This window comes from Corvus moneduloides, chromosome 4 (genome assembly GCF_009650955.1).
Source record: "Corvus moneduloides isolate bCorMon1 chromosome 4, bCorMon1.pri, whole genome shotgun sequence".
In the NCBI taxonomy this organism is placed as follows: domain Eukaryota; kingdom Metazoa; phylum Chordata; class Aves; order Passeriformes; family Corvidae; genus Corvus; species Corvus moneduloides.
The window spans coordinates 57724442-57748808 of record NC_045479.1 but is presented as its reverse complement, the minus strand read 5'-3'; the positions used below and the strand labels follow the sequence as shown (position 1 = coordinate 57748808).

Here is a 24367-nt window from a genome sequence, read left to right as displayed (position 1 = left end):
AATTATAATTCTTTTCAAACTTCAGTGATTTATCTGTGTGGTTTTGGTTTGTGACTCTCAGGGGAAATGATATCACTGTTACGGTATATTAAGCTACTGAAAGTGAGACGACCATAATGTTCAGCTAACTCAAGTATTTAGTGTCAAGAGCCATATAAAAATGGAAGTAGATGCATTTGAATAACTTAAAACTATTTGAACTAGCATGTCTTTTCCCAGTAATCTCCATTTTCTACTCCTTTGTCTGCCCTTGTTTCACTGCCTGCTGCTTGCCCTCTCAGTAAATTTGAGTGCTAGCCTAAGAAGACATTGGAGCTGATTATGAAAGATGAAGAAAAGGGAATAGCTTAAAAGCAATAAAATGGTATGAGAAAAAGAAATTGAAATGAAAAAAAGATGTTTTGCAATGTAGTGCTACTCAGGGAATAATTCTAACAGAATTAACTAGCCACAGTACAACAGGGGCTTGGTTTATTGAAGGCTTTAAAAGATCCTTTAGGGTCTTGAGTATGCAGTAAATGGAGCCCATCTCTCTCTCGGGAAAATCAACAGGAGTTTTGATGTTGATATTACTGCAAGTACGACTGATACAAAGAGCACATGCAGGGGAAAGCTACGCTACCCCTTTCAGCACTGGTTTTGGGTTAATAATTCTAATTAAAGTCACTATTCAGAAATTAGAGCATGCATGTAAATCATGGGGTTCCTTCATTACTACCTGAAATATGGCAGCTATTGAGAGCAAATGAATTTTTCATATTTATCATATCCAAATGAAAGCTAATATCAGAAAACATTATGTTGCTTTAATGAGGCCTACTGACAAAATAAGTAATTTCTCGGTGGTAAAATATATGCCCATAGCTCACATATATGGAGGCAAGTATCAAAGAGAGACGTTCTTGCCAGTCTTTTGTATCTTTATAAAACAACAGATCAGCAAAAATGAAGACTTGTTCTAAAAATGTGTTGGAAAATGATCCTACCATAAAGAATGTGAGCAGCTCTCAAATTCCTATTATTTGGAAACTTTTATTATAAGACATTTCTATGCAGACACAAAGCTTGAGCTTGTGACACAGAGTTGTGATAAGGCTTTTGAAGGGCAATATCACAGCTGTTTTTTCCCCTAATCTGAATGAGAAGGCTTCTTGCAACACTTTGTCCCTTAACGTTGTTTTGAATAGGACTGTTTTACGTATGATATAAATTAATTGAAGTATGTATACTAATAAATTTGCAGTTATTTTAATGAAATAAATATTTAAAAAATTCTATTTCACATTTTAGGTCTTGGGATAACCTCTTGAGATGAGCAGTTACATCTCATTTTCATTTTTATCCCAGGGTCATTTTTCTGAATGAGAAGCATCAATGTCTCAGCTACACAGGTTTATGGGGTTATGTCTTTCATTCCACAAGAGATCTGCAAACTTTGAACTACACAGTGACAGAAATTAAGACGATCTATAGAGATCAATTCTAAACCTATATATCATGGGGGAAGAGACTTCTGGTCAATAAGCTCATGTGAACTTGTTTCCATTTCTAACCTGCCTGTACTTGTATCATGTTCCCACACAAATTCTTCTTTGTCATACTTCAGGGACTTCCAACATTAACTTAAAGACATAAAATTAAAAAATAAAACGTCAGATGCTGTAGAATTTTCACCACAGATGCTGGGCAAAATTCCCAATCAAATAATATCATGGTTCATTCCTCGTGGTATCAAGGAATGGGCAAGATTAATGAGAAATATGACATAGCGCTGCAGTTAGCCCTACAGTATAATATAGCCATTGTGATTTCAGTAAGAGTTTTGAAATTTCATAGACCTTAAATAAAGGTTCCTAATTTAAGGACATCACATATAAAAACCTTGAGTTGTGCCTATTTGTTTCATAGCAATAATGTAATTAACATTTACAAGTCTAAATCCTAATGACTGAGATCAATGATATAGCTCACAGAAAATATTTACAAAAAACCCTCACACTCAATAATGTGCCACTGTTGCTTAAACAAGCTTATTTTGTCTTTCTCTATGTAATATTGAAGATAATGGTTCTTCATTGGAAAGGCAAGGATTTCAATAGTTGATTTTGATAACAAGTGCCAAAGGTAAAATTTTATGAACTGAAGAGGTTTAAAGACACCGGTTTTTTGGATTGGGATTATATTTTCTGAAATATATGAACACTCAGTGGTTCCTTCTTACTCTATATGACAGGTCTGACATTGCATTCTGAACTCAAATAAAGAGGTATACATCTGGTTTGGTTATGACATAAATATAAGAGTATCCTTTAATCTAAACTGGAAGAGGATGATGAGGGGGCCTTAAAATCCAAGAGGATTTCCCTCCTATCAAGTGCTCCTTGATTGCTTTCTGATAGAAGACCACAAATTAAATTGGTGATATACCTAAACTTCTTGCTGCAATTCAAACAAGAAATGGCATTTAAAAAAATAATTAATTCCAAGAGTCACACATCATTCTCTTTGAAACTACTATATCCAGTTTGTGTCTGAATTATTATATTTATAGACTTATAGATACATATAAGTTATAACAATTTCTCAGTCTTTTCTTTTTAATTTTTCCTGCCATGAAAGTCAGAAAGTTAAAATCCATTCTGCTCTTTCACCACTTTTGCAAGCTGTTACAAACCTAAAATATTCTAGTTGATGAGTGCTTTTTTTTCAGATGGGAATGCAGGCAGTAACACTGGTTACTGAATGGACAGGTAACTCTGTAAATATGTATCTTCTCTCTCCATGGTCTCACACACTGGGCACAACAGCGATTCTTGATGCAAAACAGCAAGGACCAAATGCTGTTGTAAATGCTCTCATCTAATTCTACCACTTTCATCCACTTAGTAATGTAATGTCAGTGCTCAGACTCAGCAGTTCAGCATCCAGCAGCCCCTCAGGGAAAAATTCTTATGAAGTTACCAGTGGCTGACTGGTAAATTATATGAAATCACCAGGGCCCTATTAATATAAAATAGTTTCAAAAGAAGAATGATGGAGTTGTAGACCTGGAGTTTCCCTTTTTCCACCATGAAATAAAGGTAAAGCCATCTAATAAAGGTAAATGATTCTTATGAAGTGCTAAAATAAAAGTAGTTGTCTAATACCCTTATTATTACCCTTGTTGTTTATAAAACTGGTTGCAGATTTTGGTCATCATTCTGTTATAAAACAGCCTGCTGTGGTAATTATCATTTAAAATATCTGAGGGGCTGCCTGTTGGTCTCCTCATGCCAGAGGTATTTTCCATTTATCAAGGACATATTGAGGACTCAATTCCCAATGTGTAAAAAAAGGTAATTTATAGAGAATAGTACATTCTTGCTGCTACTAAATATCAGGCCCATTAATATTTCCTGCTGTTTTTCAGCTCCGACATTTTTTTGCCTGATGATGTATCACAAAGTATCATTAAACCAACAGAAAACAGAAAGATGAAGTGAGAAATGTAGAAAACTTTTTTCACTATTTCCTCTTAATCTGAACACTGTTGATTACTTAGCTCCCTAATGAGAAATTGTTTTTCCTGGTGGAAAAAATAATCTCATAAAAAGTAGATAGAAAGGATCTAGTTTCATTAAATTATTTTATATGAGCCTCAAATACTTAATTCTGAAATAATCTGCTGACAATGCCACTTGAATTGTGGAAAGGATGAGAAGTGCTGCTCTAATATTTGTTTTTCTGTCATATTCACCACAGGTATCTGTTGTATCTATCTATATTTAGGCAATATATATGAAATGAGAAACTACCTCTAAATTTGAGTATAATTCTGCCCTTTGGAGAATTATAAATGACTTTATGAAATGAAAAACCTTTGTAATCTGGCCCTATGTTCTTAAGAAACCTCCTTCTCCTTTACTATGCTCTCTATGGCACTCATGTAAATGTTACAGGTAAAGGTATTTAAAGCAGTAGCTCATGATACATTGGTCTCAAATTTATACACACAAAGCTTTTTTTTCTTTCTTTTTGTTTTCACTTTTATTTCTTCCTTTTTTTCCCTTTTTTTTCTACTTTTAAATTATTTTCACAATACTATCATTGCATAATATACAGAATATGAACTTCTGACTGGATTTTTCATACAGGTTTTGCACTTAGGCGTTTCAGACCATTGTCCAATGAGGGTCTTACACAGACTTGTATATCCCATTTAACATGATCTCTATATTGAATGAGCCCAAATTTCTGAAAGTGATGAAAAGTCTTCATAACACCTATGACTGGGGTTATAGATCCCTTGGTAATATTCCCATTGAAATCATCAGAGCAGAGAATTGCTGATTTCAGTTGTAGATCAGATAGCGATAAGGTTAGTTTGAAGAGTTAAAACAGAAAACCAAAGAGGAATGTTAGACTCTTAGGATTATTGTATGGCATCAATTAGGTGCCTCACATTGGGTCTAATTCTCATCCTCTGTCCTGGGGTCACCCTCCTGATACATGGTGTAAAGTTTTAGAAAGCTGTGTAAGACATGAGCTCACAGAGCCCTCCGCTAAGGGCAAATGCCAGTGACTGTTCTGTCAGGGAGAGTAACAGATCTGCCTCTGACATGCAGTCAAAGGAGACACTTTTCCCTTAACCCAGTGGTTAGCAAATTCACACAACCATGTCAGGGGATCTGATCTATATATCTTATATTCTGTGAAAGTTTCCTATTTATCACAGGTGAGCTGCTGCTTTCAGCTCCTTTGTTCACCCCTTGGCACAGGAGAAGCCCAGAGAATGACTGAAGAATAAATAGTCTTCTGACTTGATAGCTTGCATTTAGAGCAGTTATATCAGTAACTGAGAAATAATGAAGGTTCTAGGCTTTACTCTTAATTTTCTTTAAAATCCAATTAGTGTTTACTGTAAAACATAAATAGAATTAGAACTGAGATTTCCTTCATCTCCTTGTTGAACCCAGCACTGAGTTTAACCCTGCTTGATTCCTTTTGGGTTTTTTGACTGCTCTGAGACTGTTCAATTCCTTGAATTTCGCATGCTTAGTTCATTAATTTGCAGCTATGTATTCTTATCTGTGCAAGCTCTGGGGCTTCACACATGATACTATTATTTGTATTTCCACAGAGTGTGGGATTTGCATTGAGAATAAGCACCTCTTATGCAAGGCTCAATACAGCCACATGCTACAGTGTTGTATCCACAGAAATTACAAAATTAATTAATGTGTTATTTCTATTTGCTACTTTGCAGCACGTGCAACTATAATCGAGCTATTTGAAATATGTTAAGTGTTGGTGTAGACTGAATTCCTTATTAGAAAGGAAGCATTTTCACTGGCAAAAAGCCAGATAAGAGACTGATAGCAGGGTTTGGCATACAGTACGGGTAACAATAATTGCATGTCAGTAATTGGAAATATATACTCATGCATGCCATTTACCTTAACAGATATGTCATTGATGAATATGTAAACCTTAACCTCCATATATACCCATTCTACATCTGTAAAATTGAAATAACACACATGCTTCTCGTAAGACAGCAATGAGATAGAGTCACTAAGAAACAAAGAGAATTTATCTTGATCAATGGCAAAAAATAGTCCATGATATATTATTATAATCTCTTCAAACCTGATTTTGAATATAGATATCTAAATTTAGTTAAGACAGGGAGAGGCAGTGAACAACAAATAGATAGCAAAATACTGCATATCCACTGATTTAATGGAGATTGTCCATTACACACACTGACAGCAGCAGAAAATGCAATCATTAAGTTACAGGTTGTTTCATAATTCATAACACAATTGGGAAAATGATATCTTTCTAATTTATTTTTCTTTTAAAGAATTTTTTATGTTAAAAATGCTGGCTTTAAATAATCAAACTCATGAAATGAGGGAAGCAAAACAACAGAGCAGATAAATATTTTCTCAAAACCTGTGAAATTTTAATTATAATTTTCTTTCATTCTGTCAAAGCCTATCTTCTGTTTGAGTATCGCTCTAAAAAACTGACTTGAATGTCCAACTGCTTTTCCATGAACTCTCATTATAATGTCAAGTATTTAATGATAACACCACTCAACTCTATGACACTAATAAACAGCTAAATAGTAATGGAATTATTCCAGTCTAATAAAAGCATATACATTTGTTTCAGTCTGTAGCTGTTTTTTCACTCATGAGATTCCACTGGGAATAGTTTGTAAAGAGGGGCTTTTGAGAGGGTACACCTATTCACAAAAAATAAGAGGGTAAGAGGTGAATTTTTGCATGGAGTGGGAGACAAAGAATAGGTAAGATAATTATATCTACTCATATCTTGCATTCACACATTCCATTTAAAACAAATAAAATAAAATCCCCCAACCCTCTCAAAACACAACTTTCCATGCTTTTTATCTGAATTATAGCACTTTAGGTTAAAACTATTACAATATTATTTAAGACTAGAATAAAAGCTGTGGGCTTAATTCATGCTGAAGTAGGTTTATGCAAGTCCCTTGTGACATACAAAGTACATTGTTGTGTTAAGCTCCACAACTGAATATCCTGCAATACATAGGACTAAACTTGTGTAGCTATGTCAGAGAAGTACATTTGAACCTTGCTGTTATGATCACTACAGAATATTCACCAAGAGACCTCTGGCTTTGGAAGACCTATTAATGGAGTAAGACTGCTTGTGGTGGCCGGTGAACATACATTACAAGGGACAGAGAGTTCTCAGTAAGACAAGTCCCTAGTACCACAACAACCACTTCATGGTTTCTCCCAGGATACTTATTCTGTTATGTTAATCTATCCTAGTTTGGATTCCCCGGTTGGCTGTCAGCCTCTACCCCTCGTCACTCCCCCAGAGCTTCCCCATTGGTCCCCGTTCCCTGGTCCTGCCTTTTCCCCGCCCCCAGATAAAACTGTGAGTTTCGGGATCATGTCCATATTTGCCTCTGCACCCTTTGACAGTGTAGCAGCAATAAGTGCTCCTGGCAGAACGCACGCAAATGCCCTTCTCGACTCTTTGCTACCGACTGTAACACTGAACCCACCCGTGTGTCTGTGGGGGCATGTGGGACCCTACGGAGCCGGGCAGGGATGGTAATAACTGCTCACAATGCTACAGTTGTCACCACTTCAAGCTGTCCCTCAGAGAATTTTCTTTTCTCTGCTGAATATAAGAAGGAACTTGGGGAAATGAGACTTGAGGTAAAGTAAGGCTCAATAAGTATTGATCCATCTTTTGTTTTGCAACTGAACATTGCACTATTGTGGTTCTTTTTTTTTTGTCATCAAGCTGCAAATAACTCCTTAATATAACATACCAAAGTTGTTCAGTAAAAAAAATTGAGAAATCCCAAAAGATAACCTTCATTTCCTCTCAGTCCTCACCGCTCCTTTTCCATGCCTCCAGCTAACTCATTTATTCTGTGATAAAGAAGATGGAAGAGTGAAATAATGTCAAAAGCTTGGTATGGATTTCAGTTTGGCTGTGGTGGCAACTGACTCACCAGATGCAACTGCTACACCTCCTCAAAGATAAGTCTATACCTTCTCCTTCAGAAGGAACCGGGTTTATCTAGTGAAAGCAAAGGAAGACAGCATCCAAACTGCTATAGACGGAAAGAGCAGAGCCTGGTCTAAAAACTTGAGGACGGCTGTACCTAGACTATATGAAAATAATAAGAAATTAATTTCTGGACAAAGAATATGTATTGGATAAAGGGTAACAGTGCACACAGATGCAGCAACTTAATTCTAATTGGATTTATACACCAGCTGAGAACACAATGATCTAGGACTGAAGAAAGATATCTTTGTGAGGAGGAAAGGAACAAACAATTTTGTTCAGAATATTCAATATTTCTTTCACATTTTGCATGTTTTATTCTTTTCTTATTTCCTCTGTCCGAATCAGAATAATATGTTGAACACTAGAGGTTCCTCTACCCTGTATTGAAGGACAAGCAGATAGTCAAATTCATTCACAGGTACATATTTATATTTGCTCCTGTGATGCCACATGCATATTCTGTTGACCTAGATGTCCTAGATATCTGCCTTCCTAACTTTGTATTTCAGTGGTCAATGTGTGTTGGGAAGACAGCCCTTCTTAGCAAAGAAAAAAATTTAAAATATTGCTAAATCTTCAGGTACAGAGAGTGCATGAGAGCAGAGCTAAGGCAAACATCTAGGCTATTACCTAACTATGATTTTAATTAATTTTTCCTGAGATTTTCATTTTTCATGTGACGGCTGCAGATTATTTTTAATCAAAGTGTGAAAACAGTAAAAAACCAGCTTTGTTCTCAAACAGTTTTTTGACTGTTCACTATGTTCTATTACACTCAAAATCTTATAAGAAGAAAGGAACATAATATACATTTAGCTATGAACTTTATGTTAGTCCAATTAACTATTTAACAGTCCAAGAGTCTAAACAAACAGTAACATTACTCTTAAAATCTTTATATGTGAACTGGCTAGGATCTACCCCTTTTACCTGGCCTTATTCCCATCCTTTTAGTATCTCTTTGGGATCTATGGTCAGCACTTCATTATGCCTCATGAGCTGCTGGATGGAAAGGTTTTAATATGTTTGAAACATCACAAAGTCTCACCAGGAGGAACAGGTCATTTCTGAAGTGCATAGGAGATTCGTGTGCAAAGGTGGGGTGCGTCTTTCCTCCTCAGTTTGTTAAGCTTGGATTTATTTTAAAATACTTCCTTACCTATGGCTGATGCCTTCTGGTTGATCCCAGCTGAAGGATGAGCATAACCCTCACCATTTCCCTGTGCTCAGACACAGGGACCCCCTGGGTTTGCCAGACCCTTCCCATGGAGGCACTGGCACAGTTCAGGCTCAGGCAGGGGAGGCAACAAGCCCTTGGAGCTGCGATACGAGCTGAAACCAGCCCAGCTCAACTCTGGCCAAGGTGAGCCCAAGCCAGCTCTGAGACTGGTGCTCTGAGCTCAGGGAACAGCCTAAAGCCTTCTACTAGAAATGGCAAAAAAGTAGAATTTACTGTGTTACAATTCTGGCCAGAGATGAAAGTGTTATTTGGTTTTGATTTCTGGGTTGGTTTTTTTTTTTCTCATCTATTTTTATAACAAATACGTTCAAAGTCACATCTTGCACTCTTGCAAAAAGTTCTATTATAAAAAGCCTTTCATCAACGTGATAGGTTGTATTTAAACATATCTTAATGAAGAGTTTCCTGGAACTGATGAACACATACTACTAAGCCATTTTTCACATGGACTTTATTCAGTAAATTAACAGGCCGTCTGTTATCCACACTTCTTTCACCTCTAATGAAAGAACTACATTCCTCAAAATTCATTGCATACAGGTTTGCTAAAGAGCATCAGCATCTTTTTTTCCTAAAGGTACTAAGTGCATTGTGTACTCATACATATACATAGGGTAAAAGCTTTTTTCTTACCATTTTCTTGCACATTGTTGAATATCATGAATCTTAAAGTGTGATTTACTGTGTAGACTTATCTCTGCTTTTATGTGAATGCATAGCATTTATTTTTAATGCTAATGCATCTTCTCTGGAAAAATTACTAGCCTGTAATGACATCTTTCTTTTGGTTTAAAGCTGTGCATGCTTGCATGAGCTGAAAGGAAAAAGTTTTTATATTTGTTTTCATTATTGCTGTTGTGTATTAAAAGAACAGAAGGCAAAAACCACAAAGTGCTTTATAAAACTTTTAGATGGTGCATGCATCAATTAAGCTATAAAAGGTGTGACTTTTCTCATTGTGACCAAAAATGATTACAGGAATGTAAGATCCAACTGAATGAACTCACATACAACGAGAAAGAAAAGCTGTATGTTTATTCTGTACACATCTGACTGATCTTTGGACATTTGTATTTTGTTTTTAAGCACCAAGCAGTGCTAAATTGAAATTTCAGAAATGTGCTAAATAATTTGTTGTAGTCAAAGGTGAAGGATATGCAAGTAATAATGGGTTTAAAAATGTTTTTCTTTCTTTCTTTCCCTGTTGTGATTTGAAGCCCACAGCAGTTTGTATTCATTTGGAAGGGGAATTGCATTGAACAGTGGTAAACTGTGATACTTCTTGTAGACCATACAAAGACTATTATGAGTTTAACAGACATTAGTTAATTTCTATAATGTACCATATTAGGATAACAGAACTTAGACTGGATAGCTGACACATCTGAAAATGGATTAGAGTTGACTTTCCATGTGGGCAGGCATTATGCAAATGACAGAAAACTGAATGAGTTGGTCACTTGGCTTAAGTATCTGTCACTTGCAAACTTTGTGTAGGTGTGCTTACTCTTCTTTGTGTGTTTGTTGTGGCCAAGATTCCTATCATTGCAATCAACAAGACTGGATAGGGGTAGAATTAAGAGAAATATACAATATTTTTCAGATCTTTCCTTTGGCTTAAGATCTAGCTCAGAATAATTGACTTTCCTGGGTACGCCAAAATACTTATCTGATCATTTGACTGCATGAGGCAATTTATCCTAATGTGGGTTAGATACATAAAATAGAAAAGGGTTAAAATTATGTGGGATGAGACTGTCTCCTAGGGGACCTCTTTCTTCAAAGGCACCTGATCTAAAAAATTGATTCTAATGTTCTAGTGTGTACTGGAATAACAGGGATGTTGCCAACAGCTCTACCATAGAAGGAAATTGCTACCCTGGATTTAAACAATGCTTTCTTCAAAATTTACATTTAAAACCTGAGAATTTGTCCTTAGAATTCCTAGACATTTATATATATGTTTCTATACATATATAAAATACTAGTTAGTTGTGAAAATTACTTGCCTGTTGTTTGTTATATATATTTTATTAGGATCTTTCTGAAATCTAATTGAGGAAGAAAGTGTAAGAAAGAGGTAAGAGCAGCTAAAGAAAGTATTTTTTTTTAATAGATGTATGCTAACAAACATCTAGATACAGCATTAATAAAATTGTGAGACCTATGATTTAGACACCAAAGCATAAGCAAATGTGCAATGAGAAACATCATTATGTTATCCCTGGTTCCATTATTAAAAGCCATAATTTTGAGTCTTGTATTTTTATTAGTTACTGTCATATATCCTTAACAAATATATCCAGCATGAAAACCTAGCCGATACATAATGAGCATAGACTTTTTCTTTCACATCTTTCACACTGAAGAGGAAAACAACTGTACTTATGAATATTCCTGACTCATGGAAAAAACAGTGTTTGAAATCTACAGTACTGTTTACTCCTATTGTTCTATAGGAACACGTAAAAAAATAGTTGTGTGACTTGCTGTACGTATCAGCCCAAACCAGCATAATGCAGTGATCCTCCACAATGCACTTCTTGCCTTACAAACTCTGTGAAGTCATGGGTAATTTTCACATGATGAGGAATGATGCTGAGGCCATTCTAAAGAAAGATAATTGAAATTGTCAAGAGAATTATCACACGGAAAAAACCAACCAACCAACCAAACCACCAAGAAACCCTGAAAACAACAAAACAAAATCACTTTAAAATCATATGCCATTGTCTTCATATCAAACTACCAGGGTTATTAGGATCGTAAATATAGATACAGATATAGATCTATACAGATAGATAGATAGATAGATTTATGTGAGCAAGAGCAAGAGATATGACATGTAGAAGGCACTTGTATCTTCTCGCTTCTAGAAATCAGAACTGTAAGTTTGTGTCTGCTCCCTGTTCATTAAAGTATTTAAGACTGGTTCAGTTTAGAATTCTGTAAGGTTACTGACTTCAAAGAAATGTATGTGTAAGTTTCTAGCTTGTATCTTTGGCTTGATTAGGGACAAAATTTCCAGCACTTCACTGGATTAAAATTTTGAAAAATGAAATATTAACACAGGTTTATGAGAAAAGGAAATGAAAGCAAGAAATATCTGTGTAATTTTTTGAGTGTGTGCTTTCTTTGCCAGTCTTTCTGCGTGGTCTGTATTAAATGTCTCTTATTTGGGTCTTAAAAGATAGTGTGGTCTGACAACAATCTTCTGAAGATAAGCATTGAGAAGGAAAATTAAGAGTAGGATGAAAGGATGATAAAAGTTCTATACTGAAAGTGAATAAAGACAAGCTATAGGCAATAGCAAAATAACACTAATAACCAGCAGTGGGAAATGAGGCATTCTATACTAATAAAGTAATTTTCTTTTTACTTTGGAATACTTTTTCCTCAGCATTAGTAACAATAATAATGATTCTCTTCACTGCCCGAGAATGAACACAGAAGTTTTACAAGGATAGTTAGGATGGTTTTGTGAAGATGTCCTGCTGCTTCACTGCTGCACTATTGAACTCTGTTGACCTTTTTTCAGATGGGACTGAGGGGATGTAAAGGATAATATTAAGGACGTCTGCTCAACTAGAGAAAGTAAGTTCCTTGTGTTAACTACATATTTTTTGTGTATTTAAAATAAAATGAGAACATTTTCTTGTAATACATATTTCTTGAATTTTGATATTTTCCGCTCTGCTTTTTGGTGAATGGACTGTGTTATTCACATTTTCATTCTAGAAGTGTCTGCTTTTTAAACCAATCACAACAAACAGAGTTGCAGGAGGCTGCAGGTATGTCAGAATAAGTAGATGATTTAAAACATCTATCATTTGCTTTTGGGACAGTTTGTAGATCACACAGGATGCTGAATTGCTCTCATAAATTTGTATTCCTAACAATCAGAGGGACTGGCTATATGAAGTTGCTGTTCAAAATTGGGATTATTAAAAGAAATTGGTTTTAAAAGTCCGTATAGGTAGTTACATGGTATCTTCCTAACCTGGAAGATGTGAACATTTAATACATGGAGGAAAAAATCCCAAACAGTCAGTCATGAAGTTGTAGAGTTTTAGTCCCATCCACAAGGCCTCTCATACTCCCTCTGAGGCATTTTTTCTTTCCTCTTAGGTTCTGCACCTGATTATACTGCTTGGGTCCTACATACTGTGCTGAACTGTTCAGAAGACTTCCAGCTAAGCCTTGAGATCTTAGTGTTCACAAGCCCAAGTGAAAGTGAATAAAGACTGTGGTGGCTGGTTAGCCTGTGGTACAAGGGACAGAAAGAGTTCTCGGTAAGACAGTCCCTGGTGCCAGAGACTTAGCAGTCTGGCAGGTGAGAAAAGAAGCCTCTCCCAGCATTATTCTGTTATGGTAATCTACCCCAGTTTTGCTTCCCTGGTTGGCTGTTGGCCGCTCCACCTCCTTGCTACCTTATATGTTCCATACCATAGAAAGTTCTCCACTCCAGGTTCCCCCCATTGGCCTCTGCCCCTCGCCACTCCCCCAGAGCTCCCCCATGGGTCCCCATTCCTTAGTCCCGCCTTTGCACTGCCCCTGTGCCCTCACACCATTGGTTCCTAGTGCAAGCCTCACCCCCGTACTTAAGCTCGAGTTCTGCATTGTTCTGGGATTTTTGCTTCTAGAACCCTTCACAGTGTAGAGGCAATAAACTACTCCTGTGGAACTCCACGCAAAGACCCTTCCTGCCTCTCTGCCGCTGACCATATTACTGAAGCTGTCCGTGCATTTGTGCCTGCACGTGTGTGTGAGTGTGTGTGGCTGATCCTGCTGAGCAGCTTCGCTTTGGAGATGCCTTTTAGAGATCGCTACACCTCGTGCTCTGGCACAGAAGCTACAGAGCCAGAGAGATAGAGATAAAAGACCTCCAAATTTGATCGGTAATGAAGAAGAGCTAAGTAGTTAATTATCAAGGGAATTAATATTTTTATGTCACAAACTATCTAGTCTCATTTGAGAATGCTTTTTGGCTGCATACATGGCACAAAACCTCCTCCCTTTACAACATTATACCCAGGTAACATCTCTTTCAAGTGCCATGTTTGGAATGACAGGAAAAAGTATTTTCTCTCCAGAACTTTCACTTAATTTATTATACTGTTCTCTATTTACAGTTTCATAAAATAAAATAGAAAACCGTCTTAAGGTATCCATACAAACTCAGTAGCAAGCTAGAGCTACACTAGAAAAAACCAGATGCCATGCCCATCACTAAGATGGACCTTCTAACACGTATTTTTTATAGGAGTGTGTTTTGTGATTGCATTCCCAGTCCTTCATTATGCTGAGATTAATGAATTTGCAGTACTGTAAATTTTGATAAAACAACAGCTTCCCTAGAATACAAGTACTAAGGCACATCCCTGGCTTTCATTCAAGGTACCTTTTCATGATTATGTAGCAGAGTGGATGCACTTCCACAGAATCACGAGAGATGCTCAGTTCTATCTAAAGTCACAAAACTGGAGAGTGTCAGAAAATGCTAATGCATTTCAGAGATTATGCTTTCTTGGCTATGGTCCCTGAACATGGTGACAGCTATAGTACTGATGTTTCCCATTCTCAAAAGTCTGTCAAACCCAATTAAAAACTGCATTCTGGTATTCCTTGTCCTTTTCAGTGGCAGCTTGCAGTGGAGATATTTGTCTTACTTTCTACCTGCTCCAAATAATCCTTCTGTGTTTATATACTGCTCCTCTCACCATATGTAGACATGGGTGTACATAAACACATTTCCTAGAACAAAGAAGACTACCTGGTTGCTCTGCCATGTGTACCAATATTTCACTAGGTTACTTTTTAATGTAAAATTGTTAGATTGATCCCATAAAACTTGTGATCATGTGTTTTCCCTTACTGTCCTCCTTCGAAACAGTACCTGTTTTTAAAAAGCTTTCTGGCAATGTATTGGTTTGTATGAGACTTTTTAAAATAAGACATCTAATTCATGAGTCTATGCTATTATGTTATTTTCCAACTGTTATGATGTTCTTTTCTGAGTTTTCCAATTTCAGAAATTGGCTCCTCTACAGGGTAATTTGGAACATCACAGATAAAGCGCTCTGTACTGCCTTCTGGAGGAGACTGCAGAAGGAGAGTAGGAAGCTTGTTCAATCATACTGACCCTCAAATTAGTTACCTTTTTCAATGGGATCGTTGTCTTAATTTTGGTGGAATCAGTAGAATTTGATTATTTCAAGCTACACGGAAGCATTAAAGCCTCATTAAGGAAATCTGTTGAGTTCCCTATACTTCATTGGAATGTAAATTCCTAGGTGAAAACCATAATTTTCTGTTTATTTTAATATGATCTGGAAAACATAAGGTCCTGAGTATCTATTCTAAATGAAGACTTGTATACCCACCTGTCATGGTCCACAGCTTGTTGGTGCTGGATAGTGAGGTGCCGCGACCTTCCTAAAAGCGTCTCCTTAGCGAAGCCGCTCAGCAGGACCACCACACACTCACACACGCATACACGCACACACACATGGATAGCTCCAGTAATGCGAGTTGACGGCAAAGAGGCAGGAAGGATCTTTGTGTGGGATTCCACAGACAGAGGTTTATTACAGCCACACCGCGAAGGGATCCAGGAACAAAGACAGAGAACAATGCAGGGTTCAGGTTTAAGTATGGGAGCAGATGGAGCATCCGGGACCAATGATCTGAGGGCACGGGGGCAGTACACAGGCGGGACTAAGGTAAGGAGGCCAATAGGGAGCTCCGGGGGAGTGGTGATGGGGCAAGGGCCAATGGGGGAACATGGAGTGAAGAACCTTCTAGGGCAGGGACATATAAGGTAACAAGGGGGCGGAGAGGCCAACAGCCAACCAGGGAAGCAGAACTGGGTACATTAACATAACAGGGCAGAGTGACCTTGGAGAAGCCTCTTTTGTCACCCTAACCTGGGGAGGATCTCTGATCTTAGGGACTGTCCTACCACTGGACTCTCTTTGTCCCTTGAACCACAGGCCCACCGGCCACCACACCCACCAGATGAAAGTTTTAATTTCATGTGTCACATTTATTAATATATTTTCAGCCTGATTGTCTAAAGTTGCTTTATGATGAAATTAGTCCAAAGAAAAGATTGTGACGCCATTCTTTATTGTGACCATGAAGAATGCTTCTGAGTTCTTTGGCGTCTGGTACAAACCTAGTGTGTGGAATTACTTTTAAAATTAATAAATATTGCTATATATGGAGTCACCAAAGGGAAAATACCCAATACCTCCAATCTGGGTTTTTTATTATTGCATTTGGGGAAGTTCTTGGAAGGAAAATATATTGAGAGTTAGAAAAGACAAATTACTTTTAGCTCAAGAGGTTACTCTACCTTGAATAGTTTGAAGCTGTGAAAGTAGGCAGTGGAAATAAAATGTATGTATGCACACATGACTTTCAGGTCTTTACTTGCAGAATGAGCTGCAACAAGGCAGCTGAAGGAGTATTTGAATGACCAATGGCAGTTAGAAGTGGCTGAATTTTGCCATAAATTTAACACTGATGTTTATGGCGTGCAATGTTTCTACAGAGACATTTAATAGATGTAGTCTTCTGCCTTGAAATCAGCACTTCAGTGTAAAACTCTTAATATACCAAGTTATAGTATTGCACAACTGTAGATAAGACAACCAAGTTTGGTTTCAGAAAAATGAGAATTCGGAGTGGAAACTGCAGGAATGTGGTTGATCTGCTTCTTTAGTCTCCTCACCCACAATTTCTGTTAAACCTTGATTACCAGTGATGTTTTTTCAAGGTTTTATATTTATGTATACTTTACGGAGATTCTCTCTGTTAACGTGGCTTGCCTAAATTCTGTGTGTTTTGTGATAACACAGAGAATGTTAACAGTGGTAAATCATAACTATGTAAGTTCCACACTTCAGTTATGTTTGTTATCAACCTACATTTTTTAAGCACTCTGCAAGGATTTTTCTTGAAATGCTAGAAAATACAATTGAAATAGCTCATGGCAAATAGGTAGAATGTAGATTTGTTGTAAACTCTTTACCACTTAGTAGCTGGTGAAGATAACTTTTTTATTAGTCTGTTATAGAAACTTAAGAATACAGCCAAGATCCTATGAGGAAGGGAAAAAATAAGTTACAGTTCATCCAGCACAGCTCTTCTTTCTATACAACTTTTACTGACATGTATAAAGTTGGCAGGTAAAGTCTGGAGTTTTTATGCTAAACAAACTTTGGGATACAATAACTTACTTGCTAATGATTGCAGCTAGGATGGGGAAGAAAATATCTGGAAAATATAAAGTCGCTGGCAAAAAATTTGTAAAAAGGTAAAATGTTCTGGGGGAATGTTATGCCCCAGTCCACTTGGTGGGTGTAGGGGAAGGTTGGTTGATTTATTCTGGGCTGTGCACAGAATAAACAACAGAATTCTCAGGAGGTTCAAAACCACACTTTTACTTGCAAACTTTAGAACATCGTGGTAGAATAAGGCATTCGGCAAATTGTAAAACAACACCCAGACAAAGTAAGGCATTTCACAAACTTTAACTTAGCAAATTTATACTTAGCCAAATTTAACCTAGCCAAAGAACAAGGCACTTACTAAGACATTGACTGGAATTTTTTAGTCTTGCCTTCAATATATTTTGATAAGAAGTTAGGAGAGAAAGAGAGAGGAAAAGAAGAGAAAAAGGTATATAGTCACCACCCATGATATAGCAATGAGATTTGACTGCTGAAATTTCAATGTCTGTCAAAGTGATGGTCACAGTCTTGGTCCATCAGTGGTAGAAAAAGCCCACAAAACACAGAGTTCAGTGAGTACACTCTGGTTACGTGGGAACACCCACGTGCCTTCCCTGGCTTAGGAAGTTCTACACTATTATAGCACTGTGGATCATGGGACACTTCAGGGTTCTTCGGTGGTTTATCACACATTCTAAGACATGACAGCTGCCTCTTAGGTCAGCACAGTTGAGACAATTATGCCCCATCAGAAGGGTTGAATACCTTCAGGTGAATGTCCCAATATCTCCCTCAGAGAGGAGTTTTCACACCTGAGCCAGTTGTGTAAGGGCAGAAATTGACATAATGAAAGGCATTATCCCACATATCAGGAGCTGTTTCTTACTGGCCTCTTCCCTTATCTGAGCCAAAACCCTCATGTAGCCTCTGGTGTTGGGTGTGCACCCCCTCTGCACCTGGGCTGCAACCTTGAACTCCATCAGCCAAGCACCCACTGCTTTGGCAAATGGCCGATTCTTTGAGACCTTGATCTCTCACAGTGATAAGAGAGACAGATGAAGCACCAACTGGCTGAGGAAAGTTTGGTGTGTACAATGAGGATAAGTTTTAAATTTTAATGTACATATGCTTCAAAAAATAATTTAGGGTTTTATTTTATGTGTATGATATTATCTCCTAGATATACCATGATTTGAAATCAAATGATTCTATATTTCTGAGGAAACCTGAATTCAGTAAAGACTAAATCCCACCCCACAAAGGAACCAAACTAATTTCGATCAACTGAGTAAAGTGGGCCTTCTGGCTTAAAGTAAAAGAAAAGAAAAACACAACATCCCAAATATGAAGCTCTTTTTATTGATATAGTGTCTGCTCTTTTTGGTCCTATTGGGAATGACTGCTGATAAGAACCTTGGGAAGCAGCAGAAGCTATTGCTATTTGCAGTCATCAATAAACTTTAAACTACATCCAAGATTTATCTGTTAATGTTCTTGTATTACAGCACAAAAGAAAAAAATGTATAAAGCCGGAAGCATGAATTTCCATATGTGTTGAGCTGTTGGGATTGATGGCTGCTAAAACTAAATGATGCTGAATTTACTTAGCTTTATTAGGCTATTGACATAAGAAAAATACTTGTTGAGAAAAAAATGGATACAAATTTCTAAGAGGTTTTCTGTATTAAATGAAAAGATTCATCGGATGTCTTTATTATACATCAGAGGCAGTTGTCCAGACTCCCTTTAGAGATCACAATGTGGTTCCCATCACCCCAGAGAAAATATTTAAGTTACATCTGAGAAATGTTACTGTAAGAAGCCTCTTGATCTCCTCTGTTAAGCAGATGTACAAGTCTAAGCTGAATGAGAGGAATTCCATCAAATTTATCACTATCATCAAAGATCTATCATGGTGCAGCCTATATCATATATATATGATTTGATTTGATTACTTGCACTTTCTATGGGAGAAGGTAAGAATTACTTTTAAATTTAAGGTTGAAAAATAGTTCAAATCTTTAAGGAATGTATTTTTTTCTATGTTGTCAAGAAGTTTATGTTATTATAAATGTTGGCCAGAGAAATCTGGTCATTAAAACTTGGCACCACTAGCCATTACCATGGCTATGGAATTTTCAGTATTGTTTCCTGTGCACAGTTTAGGTATTGGTGGAAATAGTATGAAAAAGCCATGCTTGAATGTCTAATGTATAGGCAATACCTATTGCACTATCACAGATTCACGTTGGTATGTGACAAAATATGAGATCAGACAAACTTATTGACCTGAAATTTTTGGGATTTTTTTACAAGGGCAAGCTCAAACAATGAGAGTCTATTTGGTCTGGCTGAGCTGGAGCTCATTTTCCCACAGCAGCCCTCACAGTGCTGTGCTTTGCACTGGTAGCTGGAAAGGAGCTGATAACACTCCAGTATTTGGCTGCTGCTGGGCAGGGCTGGCACAGCATCAGCGCTGTCTCTGTCTCTATTGCCTTTTTCTTTTCCTTTTTCTTCTTCTTCTTCTTCTTTTTTATTTTCTTTTTTTTTTTCTTTTTCTTTTTCTTCTTCTTTTTTCTTTTTCTTTTGCCCTTCCCCTCCCTTCCCATCAGGGAGCTGGGAGTGGGCAATATCCTGGGACACAACCAGGCCTGCTGACCCAAATTAATCAAAGGGCTAGTCCATACCAGATGATGTCAGCTCAGGAATAAAGGCTAAGGAAGGGAGGAAGAATAGGGGATGCTTGTTATTTTGTAAGGTTTGCCTTCTGGAGCAACTTCTCCATATGTTGAAGCCCTGCTTCCCAGGAAGTGGATAAACTTCATTCACTGATGGGAAGTAGAGATTAAACTTTTTTTTCTTTGCTTATGCATGCACAAGCTTTTGGGGTTTTTTGCTTACTTTTTTTTTTTTTTGCCTTTTTCCTTATCTCAACCTACAAGTTATTTTCCATCTTATTTTGTCTCCCCTGTGCTGCTGGGAAGGGGAGTCACAGAGTGTCTTGGTGAGCACCTGCATTCAGCCCAGGTCAACCCACTACAGAGAGTAAATATAAAACCTTGAAAAAACATTGCTGGTAATCAAGGTTTAGCAGAAATTATGGGTGAGGAGACTAAAGAAGCAGATCAACCACTTTTAAAACACTTTTTTTTTGTAAGGAATATTACAGTAAAGAGAGGATTCAGGTTAAGCAGTAAATTTCAATCTGAACACAGGACGAAAGGAGGAATAATGCAAGGTTATTACACTTCGCTCTTTTTTTAGCAGAAAAGGTCGATATAAATAATGGTCTCTTCACAAATAGCAAAGGTATTTTCAGTTTACATTAATAAATTTTAAAAGTTTGAGCGTGAATTGATTAGGTCTTTTAAGAGGCCTAACTTTCCCAGTTACAAAGTCCTGAAAAAAGACTGATTATAAAGATGGAAATTGATATAAAGTGAGATAGCGCCATCATAAACATGGCAGAAAACAGTTGCAGATTCCATGTCAAGTAACTAGACCTGACTCTCATGTTGAATTAAGTATTATCAACTCTTCTGTTATGGATGAGTATCTAGACCTCAGGAAAACACTTGCCAAATGCCCTTGAGAAAAGCTTTGTTCAATTATACTTACTGATTGGCTTTTAAAGAAGACAGCATTAAAAGTGGGTCTCGGGAAGTCCTCTAGCTCTTCTACTGTGTTACTTTGCACATGATTTTTATGAGAGCGCTTACAGCAAATACATCACATGATAACCTTTATGAAAGGTTCTGGCACAGAGTACATTTGGAGACAAGAGTGTTTAGGGCCTCTGAGAAAAATCTTACTGCTTAGAAATAAACCCTTTGGCACAAGAATAGAGCTCTTGCCCAAGCTAACAGCACTCTGGGGGTCTCTTCTACCCCTTTACATTCTATACTTAAAATCTCCCTGGAGAAATTACACAAATTAAATTCTGTGGGGCAATACTTTTAATTTTTCAAAAAGTAGCAATAAAAGCCTCTCTGGACCTTTTGACTTTAGGACTAAAAATCTGCAGTAAGCTTTGTTACCAAGTAAATTGCAGTAAGACTCGATATTTATACTTCTACTTAGAGGCCTGCATAAAGTTCATGCTGATTTTGGCACTGCTGCATATGTTTTGGCATTGCTGCCACATTACATTTTGAATTTGTCATTATTTGTATTTGTCATTAGATTTTAATAACAAAAGAGAATTCAAAAGTTTGGAAGTAAGTAAAGCAACACTCAAGTCTCAGGTAGAATTTTGAGCTGCAGCAGTTCACAGAAATAAAAGAAATACCTGAAAGACAAGACCACTTATATCTGTGGTCCTACTGATTTCTTCTTACTGAGTATTAGAGCTTTTGAGGCTTTGAATGTTTGAAGGATTCTTGGGTCTGCAACTTCATGCACTTTCATCTATTTGTTCCTTAATAATCTGCCGCTTTTGAAATACTTTACAATAGAGTTGAAGTAAATCTGTTAGCATATAGATGAATACAGACAAGAATATAATTTTCAGTAAAGAGTTACAGAAACAAGCAAATACTTTAGCAATGGAAAAAGAAATAATGTGATTATTAAGAAAAAGAGTAATTTGGGTTTTCTGCTTTGGAACCTTCTTTCTTTTTGGTTTGGTTATTTGGGGATTTCTTTGGGTGCTTTTGTCGTTTCATTCAGTCACTTTATATTTTTGTTTGTTTTGTTTTTTGATTTCTGCCATGTTTGCAGGTAATTTAGAAGAATCCTTATGCTGTCCTGATTTTTTTCTATCTTCTTCATTTGCTGCCCAATCTATAAGTAAGAGAGAAAACAGAATTGAGGAAAAGCAGAGTCACTGGTGATCCATGGTCTTGTCTCCCATCTCTTTCCTGATTTACTACTGCCTTCAGTGAAAGGTGGGAACACACACTAAGTCCAAAGAGAGTTTCAATAGGAAAGCAATTATCCATCTATTTTAAAAAATGAACCAAGTCCAGCTATCCTACTAGCTTCATAATACTATACTGATGTTTTATGAGGCAGAAAGTGGTGCTGCTATTGGCAAGATCTACCTAGAGCTGAATTATTAGAATAACTAGAGAAATAATATTTTTTTTTTCTGTTAAGATATTGGCTAAAGAAGAGAAACATGATTTAATTTTTAGGCTAAATTTAGTGCAGGATTGGGTATATAATTTTGCCTGATTTAGTTCTTCTTTTACAGTCTATGATATGTAAATGTGAATGCAATAGAATCTAAATCTAAAACTGTCTCTGAATATGAAAGTTCCAGTGGATTCTGTGAAAAAGTTAGGCAAGGAAAGATTTTTATATTGATTGAATGTGTCTGATTCTGAAAATGGTGCATCCTTTTTCTCTTATACCCCAGTATTAAGCTCTTTGTAAAATGCACTAGATGTTTCTCCTTACTAATCAGTGTTTTTTTTTATTTTCAGTTAACTTGACATAATGTCTGTTCTAAAAGTTTTATCCTTTTGTCTTGATGCTGTAGCATATTCCTCATTCAAAGCTAATAATGTTTTACAACCTCTTTGCTCCCCTCTGTTTTGTCAAGGAAACCTCTTCTATTGTGGTATTGCTCAGGTTTATATCACAAATTATCATCTTAATTTTTATTAATAAACCCAGCTTCCTGACAGCAGGGGTTCAATGACTCTGGTGATAACTGTTTTGAATACATAGTGAAGTTGGGAATTGGCATCAGAAAGTTATTCTGAAATAACACTAGTATATTTTCTGTTAAAATATTTTAATAGAAGAAATGAAATAATTTCATAAGGAAATCAGCAATAGTGTGTGTGTGCCCCAGCTGGTCTTTTTCTAGGTCATTGGCTTTTCAAGTGTGAAAGCATAAATAGCCTTTTGTGTTGTCTGTAGTTTTACATGGAACTTTACTGATCAAGCATGGAGAGAGTAGGAAAACAATCTGCATTTTCATTTAAGGAAAGCAGTGTCCAAACATCTTTCAGGGTGTTCATACATGCAGTATGATTATAACCTACACTATTGCTTCACTTTGTATGAGCCAATTAGTCAGTCTATATGAAATCTGTTCTGCATTCATGTTCTACTTGTTTTATTTTACATTCATAAGAAACAAATATGAATGAATCATTTAAATTCAGGTCTAATCCATTCTTTAGATATGTTATGTACTGTCTCATTTCCTTTTTTATTACTCTGGATTTTCATTTGATCTGCTTAAGAATTTTAAGGTAAGTATCTATTTTAATAATCATAGAAGACCACATTTCAACTCTGTTTTATCACATTCTGCTTTCTGTTTTGAGATAATTTCTTTAACGTTATTGATACGTTCTTTTCTCGTGTATTATGCTTCCCTTGTGTATCATCTTGGGATAATCTTGTCTCCACCTTAATGAAAAATCTGCTAGGGAATTTCTATGTAGTTTCATATAAATGACATATATAAAGTTTGCACAACTGGTGCCAGCTGAATTTCTTTATTTAGGCTGAGGAAATAAGTAGTTGCATAAAGGGAAAACATTTCAATTTGTCCATACCATTTTCCAATTTAATTAAGAGTCAACATCTGAACCAGAGTTGAATTCTCTGTTCACAATCCACAATTGCACATAGTAAAAAATGCAGAAAATCTTGTCTGTAAAAACAGAGGATAATAGGAAATTTTTGTTTACTCATAAATATGGTGACACTTTATTATTTACTGTTTTTATACTGTTTCTGGCTGTGAATTTTCTAAATTATTTGTATATGAACATAGATGCAACTAAACTTAAGTATCAGCTGAACTGGGATTATGTGGTATCATAATTTAAATTACTGCAAGTACATATCATTCAAATTTTCCATGGGAAAGTGTTTCAGATGATAAAAATTAAAATTAATTAAAAACTAAATTGTATTTAAAAAAGAGGCAAAAAAATATTACTCTGGGTAAGAGAATGAATTTTTAAAAAATATTGTCAAAATATTTATTCACATATGCTACAGGAATATATGTCTAATAGTCTATCTAATAAAGAATATGCTTTTTTAAAAAGTACTGCCAAACTTAATCACATTTTAGAAAATGTTTCTGTTACTACTGTATTTTAGAAGATACAAAAAAAAATTACTTTCCTGTAATACCCATCATGACCAATGCTATGAATTAGTTATAATTACCAAATATATAGATCTTATCTAGTAGTGCATCTGAGGGACACTAGGGTGCTACCTAAAGTGTATTGGATTTTGCATAAAATACATGCTCCACTAAACTGAGGTGGTTTTGCTTGTAATGAAACACTGTTCAACAGAAGTTCTGAATTTTTAGAGTATTTTCTGCCTTTATCTTTTCTGAAAC

General features: G+C 36.4%; 1 protein-coding gene across 2 annotated transcripts in view; it reads left to right on the top strand.

Moving 5' to 3' along the window:
* TAFA5 (TAFA chemokine like family member 5) overlaps positions 1-23927 on the top strand; it is a 524263-nt gene extending 500336 nt beyond the window's left edge. Inside the window, exons 5-6 of one of the 2 annotated variants that reach the window (XM_032106457.1) lie at positions 12348-12403; positions 21766-23927. In XM_032106457.1, the coding sequence (XP_031962348.1) occupies positions 12348-12374 (27 nt within the window). In that variant the 3' untranslated portion in view covers positions 12375-12403; positions 21766-23927. Of the gene's footprint in view, positions 1-12347; positions 12404-12937; positions 13207-21765 lie in introns of those variants that run through there. The other variant, XM_032106458.1, reaches the window with a different exon arrangement.
* The last annotated feature ends 440 nt before the right edge of the window (positions 23928-24367 follow it).